Below are 19,127 nucleotides of genomic sequence, written 5' to 3'. Positions count from 1 at the left end.
TTATAATGGGAGTTCTCTATTTAAACTGAGGGTGGAGAAAAAGTTAAATCCTAATGTTCTCCAGCTGCTCAGTTGAATTGCTTTAATGATTTTTTCCCCATACATATGCTTCTTTTCTGCAAGATAAAACTAGACCTACCACTTTCATCCCCATGACATAATTTGTTAATTTAAATTTTTTGCTGACTGTCGAGCTGCAAAGGATATCTGATGAATCTTAGATCTTCTCTTTTGCAGTTAAACCATGCAGAGATGGTGGAAGGATTAGTTCTCATTAATGTAAACCCTTGTGCTGAAGGTTGGATGGACTGGGCAGCAACTAAGGTAAACCTCTTTAAGTTGGAAAAATAAATCGTACTGCAAGCCTGTGGGACATGAGGAGCTTGGCAGTCTTGTATGTCAGGCATGGCTGCAGATACTAAACATCCTGGGCTAATTCCTTTTGGGTATATTCTTCCATTTGCAAAAAAATCTTTATACAGGGCTAGTGATAAAAATAAATACTTTGAGAAAACAGATACATGTGGCACAATGGAGTGACTTGGACAATTCATAATAGCTCGTAACTGCTGGGGAGAACAGTTTACCTGGACATGGTAGTTTTGGAAACAACTTTCAAGAAAACTTCAAGTGTAGTGTAGCATTCAGTGCTCTCTTGTTCATGGTTTTGTTTACCAACACAGTCCAAAATATGAAGCAGAGCATAGAAAAATATCCAGAACAGCATCCTCTGTGTTTCAATCATCTGTGAGTCTTTGATGCCAAAAGGACTCAAAAAAGAGCATTGGCTACAGATTGTTTATAGGACCAGAAGTTGCTGATATAAAAGAAACTCCTAGGAGAAACTTGCAGAGCCAGGATGTAACATTCTTTCAAGGCTTAGTTACTGTATATATTCCCATGTCAAACTTATCAAAATAAACTGATAGACAAACTTATTTAAATGAAATGTAGTAACTTTTCTATGCTGAATGAACCTCCTGACGCATTTTGATACTCACCCAACGCCACCCAATTCTTCCACATCTGTGCCTCTGCCTTCCACCTCTCAAGGTGAGTATAGCTCACCTCCAGAGCACAGCAGGTGCCTTATGTTCTTGAGTTTTTCCACACCAGAGCATTTACTGCGGGTTGTGAGCTTCTGGTACCGCTCCATTGCATTGTCAGGGAGGAGAGTGGGCACTGGGGTTCAGGGGCAGCCCCAGGCTGGTTTGCTTGGTGTTCCTGCAGGGGGGACTCCCTGTACACCTCTGCCCCTAGCAGTGTGTTCCCTGTGTAACTGCACTAGTGAAGACAGCTGATGAGAAAGACTCAAACCCGTAAGGGTGTTCTAGTTGGACTGAGGGGGAAAAATACCAGTTTAGGGTATTGTACATGTAGAGAGAGCAGAGAAACATCCATTGGTCTGTTTATGGGTAATTGGAAGGTATAATTTTTTCAGGGGCTGTGTTAATAGCAGATACTTAGGTAATCTTGCTGTTCAGATTTCAGGTTGGACGAATGCTTTGCCAGACATGGTCATTTCACATCTATTTGGAAAGGTAATATTCAAAAATTCCTCTGATGTATTCAGTCATCTGTATTTACCTCCTGGGGCTGGGAGAAGTACAAAGCTTTCAGTTAAACAACAAAAGATGAAGCTAAATTGAGATAGGATTCATACTTGTGTCCCCAGCATTTTGGACAGTATCCTGCTATGGGGTTTTCTGTGTCCTGAGTGCTCAAGTGCATCTCAGTTGTGACAACTCTAGTAGGGGCAGCTCCCTGTCTGGGCAGCCAACACTTCAACATGGGTATAAGAGTTGTATATGCTCATGTTCTGAGCTGAAAAACCCCACAGATTTTTTTATGTAATATTCCTGCAGCTCTGTGACAGCTGGTTATTGGTTATTAGCATTAACAGTGCTCTCCAGTGCAAGCCTAATGCTGGACTGTTTCTGAGGCTACTTCACTGTGCTTGAAACTGCAATGGAAAACTCCATTCCAGCAGAACAAGGAACTAATCTATAAAGACTTTAGAACCCAACTGTTTGAAAATGTTACTGATTGAAGTCCTCAAAGCTTAGTTACATACTATTGTGAAATTGAGTTCCACATTACATGTTTGTAAGCTTTCAACATCTGCTTTACCCTGGAAACATTTATTAGGCTTCTTACCCTGAATCTGCTTTTGTTTGTTTTAAAACCTCACACTTGTCTGACTGTAACCATCTGCACTACAACATGTTTTGCAATTGTGAGATTTAAACATTACAACATATTTGAGTTTTCAAGTGAAAATTGTGGTTCTGCAATCAGAAGCCAGTATTAATTCTGGGTGACTTCACTGGGTGCTGAAAGCTGTCCCTTTCCTCAAGGAAACACTCCTGTTGTGCATCTCGTATCTATGAGTCTGATACACAACTACTGTGCCATGTCTTCAGATCCTTTCAGAAAATAGCCCCTGTTCTGAACAATTCTGTCTCCACTTTAGGAAGAGATTCACAGCAACCATGACCTGATCCATACTTACCGTCAGCATATCATTAATGATATGAATCAAACCAACCTTCATCTCTTTGTCAACTCTTACAACAGGTAAATACATTTACCTGATTTCTAACTGGAAACTTCCAGCTCTTTAGAGACAGTATTTCTTGCATAGTGGGATTACATGTGTTCCCCCAGTATGAAGCTCTGCTTAATAGTGTCTCTAGGGATCTCAGATGGTTTGCTTATTGGAGAAGGACCTCGTGCACTTGTGGGGTGAAATGTTATACACTGGGACTGAACTGCAACATTGATCCTTCAGTCTAAATGTGGTTCTACATCAGTTTTGAAGGCCACAACATATTAAGTTGTGATTAAATTAAGTCAGATTAAATTAACAAGTGAGTGTCTGTGCTTTCTCCAAACTAGAAGAATATAGAAGTATCTATAAAATTCTGGTGTTTCAAAAGCCTTTGTCCTCTCTATTTTTTTTTATTATTTTTTTTTTTAGTCGGCGAGACCTAGAGATTGAGCGCCCTGTTCCTGGAGTGAATGTTGTCACCCTTCAGTAAGTATTTTATTTGAGAGCTTACTGCAGGTCAGGGACTGCCATTAGGAAGAACACCTCTCTTCAGACCTGGCAAACATATTAAAATTGAAAGTTAAGTAGTTCCTGTCACGGTGCATCTAAAAATTTGGGCTTACAAATGTGTTATGGTTAATGGAAACTATAGCTCTAAAGGCACTTGAGCTGTGCTAATACAACCATGAAATCCCAGCCTAAAACCAATTAGAAAACCAACCAGACAACAAAAACTTCCAGGAAGATAGAGCAAGAATGAGAATGACTGACAGATCATCTGGCTTTTCCATATGCCCCTACTTGTGCAACATAAGTTGCCAGGTCCTTCCTAGCTCAGCTGCTGATGGTTATACACAGAACACTCTGTTCCTCTGACAATCTGTTTGGAATTGGATGGACAGAACCAAAAGTTGGAGCTCAGGGGTCTGGGGGGGTGGTAGGCGTGAGACTTTGATGCTGATACTCACGTTCAATTTCTTATAAAGCAAGGAAGGAATAAGAGCACTGATTTGCTGCCAGCTGGGGAAAAGAACGGGTTCTCAGGCAAGGAATCAGAGCATGTCACTAGATCTGCAGCTAATGCAGGATTTGATGTATCTTTAAGGTGTCTGGACTACAAACCAAATCATTTCACATGCTTAACTGTCTCACCCTTCCAGAGACACAAAATTCAGCTCAGGACAAGTCTGGGCTGGGTGGCAGAGATAACATCACTTGTGTGTGCTTCTTTGCAGGTGTCCTGTCCTCCTGGTGGTCGGTGACAGCTCCCCAGCAGTGGATGCCGTGGTGGGTACCTCGAGCCATCTTTGCCCCCCTGTGAGGATGGGTGGGCGAGCCAAGGGGCGGCAAGAGGCCAGCAGAGCCCTTGCCACACAGCAGCCCTGAGCCCAGTGGCTCTCCTCTTCCAGACCACAGGAGAGCTGCCATTAATTCCATGCTGTTTGTCCCTTCTGCCTGTGCACTATTATTTAATAGCTACCACGCTAGGAACAATCACCACAGCAGTTCCAGTGAACCGCAAATATTTTCCTTTAGAGAGGAATCTGCTGCTGGTATTTTAACTTGCTGTGTGGTGCTGGAGCTGTGCCCTGGGTCACTCTGGAAGTGAAGAGTTTCTTTTTGACCATTATAACTCTCCCCAGATGACTGGATGACTTCAAATGTTGTGCCTTAATGGGCATGCCCAGTCTGCTGGCCTGTGGCCACATGGCTACTCACCACTTGGGACGCTACCAGATGACCCCAAATCACAAGATAAACAACACTTGTTGCCATTGAAGTCCCAGAAACAGATGGGGGAAAAAAAAGCCTCCAGTTCCCAAGTATGGGTTTGTAACATGGACAAAATGCAGTTAAAAATGTGAGCTGACTTACTTGGGTTTAAAGATGTGTATATGTATACAGAGTCTTCACACAGAATCATAAGACACTCAGTTTAGCCTGAATTAAGCCACCAAACAAGGTGTTGGATCTGTTTTGATACAAGAATTCATACTTAAAATCTTGTGTGCAATGCCTTATCCTGCTATTCTTTTCTATAGGTTGAATGCAACTCAAAACTGGACCCAACAAGGACCACGCTTCTGAAGGTAATAACAAAAACTGTGCTTCTCAAAATAAACATTCCTCTCACATAAAACCAGTTGGATTAGCTAAAAAAGCAGAACTAGAGTGACATGTTGCAATACTGATAATACAGTGAGAATCCAGTTCTGATTTAAAAAGACAGTTCCTTCAGGGTGAGAGTATTTTAGTGAGATAAACAAGACTAGGGGCTTCGTGTCAGAATTAACAACAGGGAATTTCTCAGCTCCTCCATTTTAGAACAGTAGGGATGAGAGTTGAAATGTTCAGTATTTCACATACCCATAATGAATTTGACTAGAGCTGGCAAAGCTGATCTTGAGATATTTTGAAAGGTTTGAAAAGCTGTGAGCAGAGTAGGAGTGCAAACCAGTTCATTCTGTTCCTGTGCTTGCCTCTCAGCAGTAGTGTCAGGTGAATCAACAGCTAATCTATCAGCCACAGTTTGGTCAACCTACCTTTTATGAGGGTACAGTCCAGGACATCTTCCTGCTATTTTCCAGAACATTTGCTAAAATGTACTTAAAAACAGCAGAACATCATGCAAAGGTTTTGGCTGATATTTGGCATTCAGAGTATGAGTGCAATCTTCAGCTTGTAATGAAGTAATGATGAAGTAATAGCATGCAAACAGTGAAACAAGTTTGGTCATGTTTTGCCAAGAGCTTCTACTGCATCTCTCTTTAGTGAACTTGCCAGTGAAAATTATAATAAATAGTTTTTTTTTTCCTCCTAACATTGAGGAGTTCTACTGCTGTCCTATAATGTGGGTGGGGCAGACACCCTAAGAAAGTTTGACACTGTCTCAGACCTTGTATCAGCGACCAGCCTTTGCTCAGTCCAGGGATGTGTCTGATGCCAGATCCTGCTGCAGGCCTGTTTTTCTGCTAACTAATCCTAGATAGGATTTGGGGTTTCCTGTAATTTACAACTCTACTGTTTTCAGCTTGTAGTGTTCCTTGGAACAGGACTGTTTTTGTTGGGTTGACTTTGAGGGGTGGAGTGGCAGGAAAAATGAAATGCTCCAAAAATATTTCATGCACTCAAGATAGCTTTTCTCATTTGGCTTTCCCTGCTTCCCTTGGCAAGTCAGGCTGATACTTGCCATCAGCAATCTCAGCAAATCATTTTTTCCCCTTTTTTCTCTCACCTCTGAGCTTTAGGTGTTTGTTTTCTCTACCCTGTTTGTCATCCAGGTCAATGCAGAGTCATGTTATTGGAATTCAGAGCTGAACTTGCAAGCAGAACTAATAGGCTGGTTTCTAAGAAACTGGTAATGGCTGCCCAGCAAAAAGCATTTGTAGCTCCAGCTGATGCTTTCCCTGAGCATCAAGAGCCTTTGTGGTTTTCTGGGGTGCAGTCATAGCTTTCCTAAACATTTAACAGCTTGCTTTGATGTGTTCGTCCACGTGTATGTAGTCACACAACAAAAGGAAGTGTTTTTTCTGCCAGATAGCTAAAAAGGTCATTTCAATATATCCTGAGCACAAACGAGTTCCTCTGGCATTACTCTAACTGGCTGTTCTCATCCTGTTTCAGATGGCTGACTGTGGTGGGCTCCCCCAAGTTTCCCAGGTAGGATTTGGCTGGCGGAAATCCTACTAATCGTGTTCTGCAGAGTGTCAGACTGCAACAAATGAGTGTTTTCCTGTAGGGTACTTGCTGTTCCCAAATGTCAGCCAAAAGGATGGTTATGATTTCATGAATAATGATGTCAGTTGGTCATCTGAGCTTTCTTTTTTCTTTAAAGAGCAATGAAGCACAAAATTAAGATTGGGACGGGATATTATTTTCACTGATAGTCTTAACCAAGTAAAGAACTGAGGTGGGAATGCAGAGGTATTATTTGATGCCTATTTACTAAGATAATGTGGATTAAGTCTTGAGCCACTGACATTTTAACAACATTCTTACTTGGACTATTTATAGTATACATCAGGAAAGTGGAAGAAAGGAAATAACAATGCTAGGTTATTGCACACACTGGCTCAGCTTGACTGTGGAGGAACTGGAGTTTCTACAACACGTTTAGGCATAAGTTCCAAGCTGCTAATAAAGCCAGGCTGGCAAAGTTAAAATTTACCTATGCCCTTGTGTTGCTTCACTTAAAGAGCTGATTTGTAAATCAGCTTGGGAATGTGATCTAACGTTTAAACAGATTTCTAAGCAACATAAAGTGATGTATGTGAACTTCAGGAAAAGCTAAATTTGTAATTGCCTGCAGCTGAAGTCCCTATATAGGCAGTGTGTGCTCCAACAGTGGGAATTGGGAAAAGGTTTTTTTAAAGCCAGACAGTAGTATGTGCATTGCTTCTGTTACAGAGAGTCCATTCTTTGCAGTGGTTCTGAGAATAACACAAAAATATTTTCATGTGAAATAATTGAGACTTATGTAAAGCTTATGTGGCCCGTGTTAGCAGAGGAGAATAACAAGGAGTGCCTCATTGCAAGAATGTTGTAAGCAGTTGTGCTGGTCTATTCCTGGTGAGCTTTCTTGCCCTATACACATAACTATCAGCTCTGAATGGCTGAATTTGTTCTCTGCTGATTAGGAATTACTCACTTACCAGTCTTGTATGAACTGCCCTGTACATTTTGTGAGGACAGTTGTTTTACTTTGGTTCACCTGCCTCAGAAAAACTGCTCAAGTCAAGTCTTGAGCCAGGTTTAGACCATTTGTATTCCCTAGATCTGAAATGCATGTATCCATTTTGTAAAATAATGGGGGATGACTAGGGAGGGAAATGATGGAATTTTTTTAAAAAATAAGTTTTCACACAGTCAGTAGAAGCCAGAGAATATTTAATATGTCCCTGTTAAGATAGGGCATCTGTAGAATCTGTAACATTGTAAAATATAACCTACTGAGTGCTGCCTACAATAACTCTGTCTCTCTTTTGCAGCCTGCCAAGCTTGCTGAAGCTTTCAAATACTTCGTTCAGGGAATGGGATACAGTAAGTATTGGTTTTATTGAATGGCTGATCTTGCTACCGAAGTTAATTGGGCATCTAAGCACACAGAAAGTCTCTGATCCCAGATGTATCACCTTTTCCTTTTTGGATATGCATTTGAAAGGGGAAAAAACACATGCTGTATCTGTGCAAAGGGTTTTCAGGCAAAGTGATGTTATTTAATAGTAGAGAGCTTTGTAAACAGCTTAAACCCACAAATACCTCTTTTACTTCATCTCAGTGTTTTTAAGGTTGGCTATTTGTAATAGTGTCCCCTCGTGGCATCAAAGGATATGGTTCATCTACTGCATACAGCATTTAAAACCTCATTGGTTTTAAATGAGGTTTAAAACCTCATTTAAACTTCTTTGTGTTGTAGCTGTTTGTTTTTTGTATATTTGCTTCTGGCAGCTGCTGTGAGGATGCACTATGAGCCTGGGCTGCCAGCGAGGTTGAATATTGGAAAGTAATGGGAGGGCTGATGGTCTCTTCAGTTTCCCTCTGGATTCTTGCAGCCACAGCAGTGTGCCCTAAAGTTTCTTGAATCCCTCAGCCCTGGCCACTAATTCCAGTGTCGTAATTTGGTCTCCTTAACCACATGCCTGGAGCAGGGGAGGTACTGCTGCATGTGAAGGTACCCTGAAAAGTATCCATTCAACCATGGAGGCTCCTCCAGGGATGGGGAAGGTCGAGGGGAAGGCCAGGGCTTCCTTCCAGGTCCGTGCAGCGAGGCATTAATGAGAGGCTCTTCTTCCAGTGCCCTCTGCCAGCATGACCCGGCTGATGAGGTCCCGCACTGCTTCTGGCTCCAGTGTCACCTCCTTGGAAGGACAGAGGAGCCGCTCCCACACCGGGGAAGGCACCAGGAGCCGCTCCCACACCGGGGAGGGAACGAGGAGCCGGTCCCACACCGGGGATGGCTCCAGGAACCGCTCCCACACAGACACACGGATCGAGCTGACGCCCAACTCGGCGAGTAACGCTGAACAATCAAGCCCCAAGTCCATGGAAGTGTCCTGTTAGACGGCTGTGGGAGGTTTAAAACTGGTCACAGTGTGAAAAAGTAATGGATGCCCCCTGTGTATCACAAAAACATAACTGGTATTAATCTCTAGCTATTCTGTAGGATGAACTCTGTTCACCAGGGTCTGAGAGGGACCAAAGAAAAGAAGCATCTCATTTGCTCTATCATTATTCTTGTATCTCAGACAGCTGCTGCTATTGTGCCCTCCTTCAGTGGATGCCAAATTCTAAAGGATACTTGCCAAAAGCTGATGTGGTTGTAAACACTTCAGAGACAAACCAGAATTGCTCAATACCCTCCTTTAAAATTAAAGCTGTTACAGGCCCCTTTATCTCTTCTTCTCTTGAAGTAAACTGGCACAATTTGAGATGAGTTTCAAAGCGGGGGAGAAAAAAAATAACTGTTAAGGATGACTTTAAGAAAAGGAAGTGAAACAAATGTGTTATGGCCTCATGTTGAAGCTGGAGTTGAATTCATTGTATATAGCTTGACTTCAAATGATAGAGAAGTTAACGTATCGTGCATTTATAGGCCTTCTAATTCATTAGTATTCAAGCCTGTTTTCCTATGTACAATAATATACTACTAAAATAGGCATTTTAATGTGACTTTGAGATGAACTAAATCTTTAAGGTTTTTCATTTCACTTTTTTGAGATTTAGTTCCAGTCTTCCTTTCCTTCCCCCCTCCTAGACCCTAAAACCTGCTTAGCCAAACGAGGACAGGATTTAAATTTGGTAAGCAAGGTAGGATTTCCTGTTTGGGAACTTGGGCCAAAGGGTTTACCAAACTGGAGAAGTTGGTGTAGTTGTAACAAGTAGGGTGGCTGTACATGCCAGCTAAGCAGAAACAGCTTGATATTTCCTTCAGAAAGCTTCTTATCTTTGCAGCTCAAGTTTTTTTGTGTCCAGCACAATTGTCCTAAATTTGGAATTCTGTAAGCAAAGACAGATCCAGCTGTTCTTTGTCAGGGGAGATGAATAACTGTGGGATGGGCATGTAATTAGATACTGTACATTCAACTGCCACTAATTACTAGATTTGAAACTGATTAGATTTCACTGGTGCTGAAAAGTGTATTCCATGAAGTGGTGGAGCAGCAACACTGTATCTCTGGAATACAGTGTCTAATGACTTTGTAAATGTCATGATCTGCTGGTTCTGCATCTTTGCATAGCCTCCTTGAGTTGCTTTCTTTGAAGCTAGTGGCTTGATACCTTTCTGCCACTCAGAATGTCACAGATGGGTGTTCTTAAGTTTGTCCTTCCATAGCTAGTGGGACAGGATTTCCACAGCTCCAGTGCATACCTGCTGAATTGCAGTCCTCACACAGACAAAAAGCTCAAATGCTGAGCAGTTAAATAGCAAACTTTAATACTTTGGGATTGCTTGTTCAGAAGAACACCATCTAGGTTACTTTATATTGACTAACTTCAGCTCTTGTGTAGAATATCCATAACATTTTGTGGGAAGAACAGACAATTTCCAGAAAGAATAAAGCTATTGTGTAAAGTCTATCAAGAAAAGTTTCTTAATGAAGTATTTGTATTTATTTCAAAACAAATAAATTTGTAACTTTGCAATGTCTGGTGTGTTCATATTTTACCAGGAGTACAATAATATTTTTCAGTCCAAATGTATTCTTGTCATGCCTTTGTATCAATGAAGTCTTTCTGATTTTACTCAGATCTGTCATTCCCTGCTTTTGTGCTCAGAGCTTTCCCTCCTCCAGCCTACTATTCTAAGAAAACACCACACACTTCTTCAGCGTTGCTGCTGACTATTTTAGTACTAAAGGGTATAGAAATACAGAAAAATACTGAGCCATGATAGAGAGCACTATTTGCTGTTTGAACTTTTTTCTGTTTCCCTGGCTAAAGTACTGTCTAGTACAAAGATCTGAGGTCTGACATCCTCACTGGAGTTGGTGCCACGCTCATTGCATCCTTTCTGATCTCTAAATCCATTGATGTGATGAGTTCCCCATGAATATCTGGAGTTATTCAGTCCTCCTGACTGAAATTGATGCCACTTGTATTTTCTAAAGGTGGTTCTTTTTGGAGGTCTTACAAGAATGTAACTTCAGGAAAGTAAAGATTAACCTAGTGACTTACTTAACATCCTGGACTTTTCAGGGACAGGTGCTTTGATGACTCTGCTGGGACTATTTTGGGCTGCTCATTCCTCCTGTAGCTCAAAAAATCCTGTGATAGGAAGATGCAAAAGCAAATATTTGTCATGTCTGAGCCAAGGCTCTACTGGATATGATGATTCAGCAGTCAGGGCTGGACTGATAGCAGCAAAGGGCTTGACGGCCAGTGCCAGTGAAAACAGAAGCAAACTGTGCCAGCTCATCTTACAAAAGAAGGGCAAAGTTAGGTTCTTTGCTGAGCTTTTCTGGGAATGGCTAATCATTCCTTCCACAAGGACACCATGGTGTGCCTGTCAAGCCTAGGCAGTTTATTTTGGTTTAATGGGGAGGAATGCATCCAAGCCTTATTGCAGCACAAAGGGATCTGCGAGCACTTCTGAGCTGCAAGGAGTTGCTAGGATCACTACAAATGTCAGCTTTGCAATCAGAAGGGTTCATTTGGCAGAGAACGCTGTGTCCCTGTGCATAAAAGCTGGAGGGCAGCGCAGAGGAGTGGTGTCTTACCTTTTACAAGGAGTTATGACTCCTCTTTCCCTGCAGTACTGGTCCCCTGGCATCTTCAGCTTGTGTTGTAACTGAAGAGATGCAAGTGGCTTGCAGATTTATTAGAAATTTTTATGAAAACCTGACCTGCAAAAGCTGACTTTGGTGTTACTGTTGGAGACAAAAATAGCCTGGATATTGTAGAGTTGTTAACCTGGAAAACAGGAGCTGGGGTCTCACTTTTTTCCAAGTGTGAATGGCCACTAGGGAACAAAGAGCTACTGTGGCATAGAGGAAATTCTGACTGGGTAACAGGAGGTTTCCAGAAAATAACCAGTTTGCCCCTCACAGTGCTTTTGGGCCTATAAAGAAAGAAAACAGGATGGGCTCCCAGGGACCATGAGGCCTCCTGATTGCATTAGTGTATCTCAATGCCAAATCTTTGCTGCAGTGTTACTCTTCAAAACCACTAACAGAAAGGATGTCATTGCTGAAATCCAAGTTATTTCCACCTCTGCCTAGGCCTTGACATCTACTGTATAAAAAACTGGCTAAACTTCATGCTATCCTCCCCCCTCCCTGTCCTTGCAGAGGGGGGTTGGGGGAGGATGTGCCAATACCATGTGGTGGCAGCAGGACTTTTGTGCTGAAGGATGCTGCTGCTTTCCTCTTTAAAAGCCTCTATTGACTGGACAGCTGGAAACTTTAACCTAGATGTGTTTTCGAGGTTTATGATTGATGTCATGTGTTGAGTGATGGACTGAGCTGGAGTGAAAACTGTTTATAGCAAAGCTGCTTATTTTTTTCTCCCCAGTGCTGGAATCCTCTCCCTGTCTGCTTTTGCATCTTGGGCAGAGTATCTGCTGCAATCATCCATGTGCCTCTCCACCAAAGCAACACACTGAGCAGTGTTGGTTGCAGCTTGGCCCTCCCCCTTCCCACATGCTGTCTGTTTCTTTTTTTTCTTTGCACTATTTTGCACTACTTTACATTCACATGCACAGAAAGCCTCTCCCTGTCTGTCTATATGAACAGCTGGTTTGATGTGTGGATTTAGCATTTCCACTGAGCCAGATACAGACTTTATGGTGATAGCAGATCACTGCTATGCCTAATGTTAAAATAAGTGACAGAAAGGATGTCAGGGTATTTTAAGAGCTCAACCCTTCCCCCTCAGCCCTTTGTAACAGACAGACACTGCCTCTCACTGTTTCTATCTATTGCTTCATTAAGGGCTCCATTCATTTTATAAACAACACAGCTGCTGACCAGTGTTAGGGGGGAAGAAAAAGGAAAAAAAAGGCTTCTGATTGCAACTGCCAGACAGTTCAGTGTCTGTTCTCTGCAGCTCAGCGTGGGGATCATTTGCTTACCCAGCACTCCTATGGGCTGGAGGAGAGTTATTGTTTTGATGTCATTGAAGGGGCAGCCCCACATCCCATAGACCCTTACATACTTTGGCACTGGTGGATGTGCATCACACACTGGATGCAGACATCGCTGGGCACGTCTGGAACAGCCCAAGGGCTGGGAAAGGGCAGGCAGTTTTCCTACACAAGCAGCTGCACCATAGTGGGCTGTGACCTGAAGTAGAGCTGCAAAAACTATCCCTGGGTGACCTGCCACTCTCTGCAATTGCTTGTGGCTGGGGTGGATTATGGTATTCAGGTCAAGGTCAGTGTGTGGAGGGGGCTGGGCGAGGGCAGGGTTGTTTGCTGGGCAGCAACACTGGAGAAGGGCTGGGGCAGCTCCAGGCAAAGCCTACATGAGCCAGGGCACTTGGAAAAAAGCAGGACGTACCACCAGCCTGGGATTTTCATGCCCTGGCTCTGTGTGTGTATATATCTATGTGTGTGTATGTATCTGTGTGTGTATGTATCTGTGTATGTACTTGTGTGTGTATGTATCTATGTGTTTATGTACCTGTGTGCGTATGTATCTGTGTGTGTGTGTATACCTGTGTGTGTATGTATCTGTGTGTGTATATATCTATGTGTATGTATGTACCTGTGTGTGTGTATCTATGTGTGTGTATGTATCTGTGTGTGTATCTATGTGTGTGTATGTACCTGTGTGTGTGTGTACCTTGCTTGTGGCTGGGGTGGATTATGGTATTCAGGTCAAGGTCAGTGTGTGGAGGGGGCTGGGCGAGGGCAGGGATGTTTGCTGGGCAGCAACACTGGAGAAGGGCTGGGGCAGCTCCAGGCAAAGCCTACATGAGCCAGGGCACTTGGAAAAAAGCAGGACGTACCACCAGCCTGGGATTTTCATGCCCTGGCTCTGTGTGTGTATATATCTATGTGTGTGTATGTATCTGTGTATGTACCTGTGTGTGTATGTATCTATGTGTGTGTGTATACCTGTGTGTGTGTGTATCTATGTGTGTATGTATCTGTGCGAGTGTATCTATGTGTATGTACCTGTGTGTGTATGTATCTGTGTGTGTATATATCTATGTGTATGTATGTACCTGCAGGAGGCTCAGCAGCACCATGGGCAGGGAAGATGGGGCTGCTGAGCTGTGGGTCTGCCCCACCCTTTGGACCTGGCATTGGCACAGGGAATGTCCAATCTGCTTGTAGGGTTTGGCAAACCCACCCCATGCAAAGGTGCCAGCCAGCCCCACACACAAGGGTGAGATGCACACCATCCCACAAACCTGCTGGGCCTAAGACCCACACAGACCTCTCCAGCTAGGAAATTGTCATTTGCTGAATGACTGCAATATGTTTTCATTTATTTTTAATGATAATATGACCAAATAAAAAAAAATCTTATTTCTTTATCACCAGCTGCCAATGTTAAACATTGATCTGATCCTGTGGTGATTCCCTCTCTGCTGCTCATGTGTGTTTGGGGCAGAGGGGATCCTACAGAAGCAGAGCCTCACAAAGGGTCAGCAATTCATTTGCAAAGTGCAAAGTACTGAGGAGATGATGATATTCCCAGAGTAGTGAAAGCAGCCAGGAAGCCCTTCATGCAGGATTGTGTGCTGGGCAGCTGCCACATGGGTGAGCAGAGGTTGAGAGGCCAGATGGGACTTCTGGTACCTGTAGAGACAGCAGGGAAATACAGTACCTTAAAAGTGTAGAGGACTGCCCTTCTGCCCTTCCTGGGGAAAAAAAAAAAAAAAAGAGAGAGAGCAAAAGAGTAAGAGTAAAGCAAAAGGCACACTGGAGTAGAAGGCTGGGGAGACTGAGAAGGTGCTTTCTTACCATAAACAAGCCCAAGTGACCAATCTTAGTCCAGGACAGGAGGCCACTCAAAGTGTTTATGTTCTTATGAAGGTAAGTAACATACTTCAAGCTGGAAGGCAAGCTGGATTTGTTGGAAAACACTACAGGTATTTTTTTCTAGAATTAAAAGGTAGAATCCTTACTGGAGTTAGCTCTGGAAGTATGTAAATGAAGGGATACAAAACAATGATTCTTTGATTTAAATGCTTTCCCCCATGTTTTTAATAACCTTGTTTGAACAATTTCAGTGTGTATGGCTTTTGCAAACAGGTTACTCCCACAACTTCTCAAGAGAACCAATAATGAAGACATGCTTAGGCAAGTTGGGTAATACACTCCACTTTGCTCAAATACTCTAGACCTCTGTCCCAAATCCAATAAGAGTATTGCAGAAAAAAAAACCCAAATGTTGAGCCAGAAACAGACCAGCAAAGAAATGTCAGTTGGGAAACAACTGGCTTTACAATCTGCCAAATATTCAAAATTAAGGAAATGTTCTCAGACCATCCTTTTTTACCACACTGCAGTGCAGGCTCTTTAATTTTATGTGTCCTCCAGTTCATGGCTTTGTCACAGATTGCAAATGTCCACTCGGACATTGGCCAGGCAAGAAGATGGAAAAAGGAAATGTCAGTCACAGATATATTTCACCTTCATTTGCTTGCCTAAACTTCTAAACAAGGTGTCAGTCACAGTTCATTAACCATTTGCCACTTATTTAATATCTTTAAACCACAGCCGCAATGTGCCATGTTAAAAAACCTCACCATAATGCTTTACAAACAAGTAATGTGTTATATAGCTGGAGTAACTCAGACTGCCAAACCAATCTGGTTTTCCCATTAATTTTTTCATATATTTCAGTATATGAAGCTTACAGAAATAACTCTATAATTGGAAACTCTATAAATGGAAAGTCACAATTTGAGAAGATAAATGTATGGAGATGTGCCTCTAGATAGTGAGAACACTGTCTCTATCAGTTTAATAAACTGTTTCAAATTTCCTTCAAGAAAGCTGGGACAAAAAAAAAAAAAAATCCCAGGGTTTCATTTACAAGTCTTTATAAATGTTGTGGTTTTCCTGGAATATTAGTATACACAGCACAACCCTAGTGAACACATCAAAAACATGGCAACTGCACTACACCTTGTTTCCACTTGCAAGAACACCAAAATGGTGTTTTAAATTCCAGCCAACGCTTCATGCAAAGGCATTTTAATAAGCTTCATGCCTGCTGGTATGAACCAGCATGACCAGACCTTCAAAATCCCACCCTTCATCCTTGACCCAGCCTACAGGACCAACAGGATGGTTGCCATGAGCTGAATGTGTGTTAAACTGTCTTGGCTTAGGTGGATTGCAAAATTGTCACTCTCATCCTTTCTCTAGCCTTTCACTCGCCCATTGCAGCAGGGGGGTCTGATCCTGGTATCTCCTCAATGCTGTAATTTTCTTCCTTGGATGGTGGCATCACTTTCAGGTCCCAGCAGAGACCTGGCCCATTGCACAAATGTACAGTGAGCATCAGTTCCTGCTGGAGGAGTTTTCACTCCCAACAGAGGCAATGAACAGTAGGGCCTTGTTCTGGCTTTGAAATCCTGAGGAAAAGTGAAGCAAAGGGCTGGATCCATAAAAGCCTTTGGGGATCTAGATCTTCAGTGAATTAAAACAGTAACCACAAAAGTACTTTTGTAAAGGATACACGATTTCCCCAGGCACAGAAGGAGCCAGGGAGCTGAATCTAAAGCTGGACTGTTGCCTTAGTCCTAAGGCTAATCTTCTTGTAAACACCCATTGAAACAAAGGATCTCAAATGCACCACAGAGTGCAGATCAATGTAATTGGCTACAAGTGACTCTTTTGCCCATTCAGAGCCACTGGACAGACAACCAGTGGCACAAGCAGAGCAGTAGAGCTCACAGTGCTTGGTTTCCTACAGATTTGTGTCCAATGTCTCTACAAAACTCCTTTACAGCACTGTAATAACCACTATTCCCCATCTGTGATTTCTTCAGCTCTGCCTCCTCCATGGCTACTCGTTTCCAGCTGGCAAATCTGTTGAAAAGCCCTTTGTGCTGCTGCTGGGGTGGCTGGGCCACACTGCAGACCTGCTGGGTGCAGTGGCTGCCGGGCAGGTGTGCACGGGCTTGGCAGGGACAGTGTGGTCGGCCTCTTCCCTGCCCTGCTCTTTGATTTCATGTTTTATTGCAGGAATTGCAATGCTTCTGAGATCCTTACACTTCTGCCTGCTTTGTTTGACATTTCCCACAAAGGGACTGCCTGACAGACAAACAAATGAGCAGTATGGCTGCATACACTCAGTTTCCTTAGGAAACCAGGCTGGAGACAGAAACATCTTGGGTGCGTTGGGCAAGATCTGTGGTTTCCAGGCATTCACTTCACTAAAAACTGACACGCACTGGAGCTGCTGGTCATGCATTAGCTCTCAATAGCTTCTTTTATCTCTCAGTGAAAGCCTTGTGTTACAGCCACTGCAGCATTTGATTGCTGTGGTTACAGAATTAACTAATCGCAAAGCAGAGCAAGCCAGTTAAGGGAAAGAGATTTTCATACATGATCTGGTCCTGTTTTCTTGCTTCCTTTTGTGTACATGTAAGACAGAGAAAGACTGAATGTACTTACAAACACAAATTATATGTGCACTGCTTTTTATGCGCCATAGGAATACATAGATATATAAATATACGTGTATATATATTCATGGAGATGTTTCCATAAGGTTTTATAAATAATATTATATACAATATTTATATAGATGACTGCAAATGATATTTTATAGGTGTGCATACATCTACATATAAATGTATAGATGTGTATTTATTTTTATTATTTATAATTTATTTCTTTTTATGTGTATACACACATGCATAAATATGGCATTTTAAGATGGACAATAATTAGAACACAGGGTTCCAAGTCATATTTGGGAACCTGGTTGAGCAAATGGTCCTGGTAAGTCTTCCCTGTAACTTTTTAATACACACCATTTTCCCTTTTGGAAAACATTGTCAAATTCTTGGCCACAGCCTCTTTTTTGTATGTTGACATGGAACTTTTTCTAACAAAGGGATGGAGTTTGCAATGTAACATTCTCATTCTTGCAAGTGCTGAGGTCATGTTTGGCTGGAGGCAAATAGGTCAGGTGTGAATTCTGCTGTCACATCATCCAGGCCAAGGCAGTCATGAGGTTGAATGTTGCAAAATGTGATGGCCTCAGGTTCCTTATCACTAGAGAAAGAAAGAAGGGCTTTGCACCTGCATAGGAAAATGGGGGCAAGGATCACCTATCCTTTCTGCCATGAGAGATTTCATGGAAGTTTCAAAAAAGAAATAAAGCTTTAAATTCAGGAATGACCTAGGTGTATAAAGAATATATAGGCCAAATCCTTGTGTACAAATTAAGATGCTATTGGTGTTAACAGCTTTTGAAGGTATACAGCATTTTTCCTAATTGTTTTTATATAGGCATGGTATTATTTTTAGGCCACTCACAAGAACTTTTAATTCATCATCACCAGAAAATTTTATGTCTCCAGAAATTAATCAAGCTTCTGCTGGGTTATCAAGATGAAGACAGAAACTTTGCCAGCTGAAAGTAAAGCAAAATAACTGCATCACCCAAAGTTCAGCCCTGTATTGTTCAGATCTCCAGATCATGTGTCACTCAGCAGTCCTACACAGTTCTACTGTGCCACCAGGGACTTTTGAAGTGGATACTACAGTTCTCTTGTTCATGCAGAAACACAGTTCTGCTCTCCCAACTGAAGCAACAACAAACACATAGGACATGGCTGCTGTACTAAAAATAAATTGGAGAAAAAACTGGCTACAACATCCTTCAGTGATGATAAATTTCTTACCTGGAAAGGTAATGACAGGGTTGTTTGTTTGTTTGTTTGTTTGTTTGTTTTTAGCTCATATTTGCATGTGAGACCACTTCTGTAGAAAATGTTTACATTGACGTTTACTCTAAGCATTAGCCCAGCTGGAATGAATGCACCAGAAACTATGTCAAGCTTTGCCTCTCATTCTGCATCCACACATTCTCAGAGCTGATGTGAAGCCTAACACCTGTTTTCTCATTTAACACATCTCCTTTCCTCCACCCCAGTCATGCAAAACAAAGATTTGTGTTACTGGCAAGGTGGCAGTGGGAAGAGGCACCTGTGTGTTGGTAACACCATGGGGAGCAGGAGGTGGTGGTGGTCCCCAAGCACAGGCCACACAATTTCTATTTCTATCAGAATAAATGGATGCAAGAGGTCATGTCCTTCATTTCTTATCTGGCTGTCTACATTTCATCTGCAGAGATATCCTAGGAGCAATACATCACCTGTGGATTAGATGGATCCTGAAAACATGAGCTCTGGGGTGGCTGTTTTGGATTCAGTCAGGCTATTCAAAATCAGAGAATGCAGAGAACTATGAAAATGTTCTTGGCACAAGATATTTAAAGAGTTTTGAGGTGAGTCCAAGGAGAGCAGGACACAGCATATTGCAGTGAGAGACAAAAACAGTTCTTGGACCCAGCCTATTGCAGTGAGAGACAGAAACATCACACAGAGATTTCAGAAGAAACATTCTTCCCTCTAGGATTTTCCCATGAAATTCACCATGCAG

General features: G+C 42.4%; 1 protein-coding gene across 1 annotated transcript in view; it reads left to right on the top strand.

The window, feature by feature from the left end:
• The window catches only part of NDRG1 (N-myc downstream regulated 1), a 39,624-nt gene extending 29,429 nt beyond the window's left edge, over positions 1-10,195 (top strand). Inside the window, exons 8-16 of the mRNA XM_041479398.1 lie at positions 238-324; positions 1,485-1,541; positions 2,474-2,577; positions 2,981-3,037; positions 3,787-3,838; positions 4,594-4,641; positions 6,176-6,211; positions 7,540-7,591; positions 8,346-10,195. Of these exons, the coding sequence (XP_041335332.1) occupies positions 238-324; positions 1,485-1,541; positions 2,474-2,577; positions 2,981-3,037; positions 3,787-3,838; positions 4,594-4,641; positions 6,176-6,211; positions 7,540-7,591; positions 8,346-8,611 (759 nt within the window). The 3' untranslated portion in view covers positions 8,612-10,195. The remainder of the gene's footprint in view (positions 1-237; positions 325-1,484; positions 1,542-2,473; positions 2,578-2,980; positions 3,038-3,786; positions 3,839-4,593; positions 4,642-6,175; positions 6,212-7,539; positions 7,592-8,345) is intronic.
• The last annotated feature ends 8,932 nt before the right edge of the window (positions 10,196-19,127 follow it).

The sequence above is a fragment of the Pyrgilauda ruficollis genome, unplaced genomic scaffold, assembly GCF_017590135.1.
Source record: "Pyrgilauda ruficollis isolate IOZ18807 unplaced genomic scaffold, ASM1759013v1 scaffold48, whole genome shotgun sequence".
Lineage (NCBI taxonomy): Eukaryota > Metazoa > Chordata > Aves > Passeriformes > Passeridae > Pyrgilauda > Pyrgilauda ruficollis.
The sequence above is the reverse complement of the archived record's forward strand: the minus strand, read 5'-3'. Positions and strand labels throughout refer to the sequence as shown.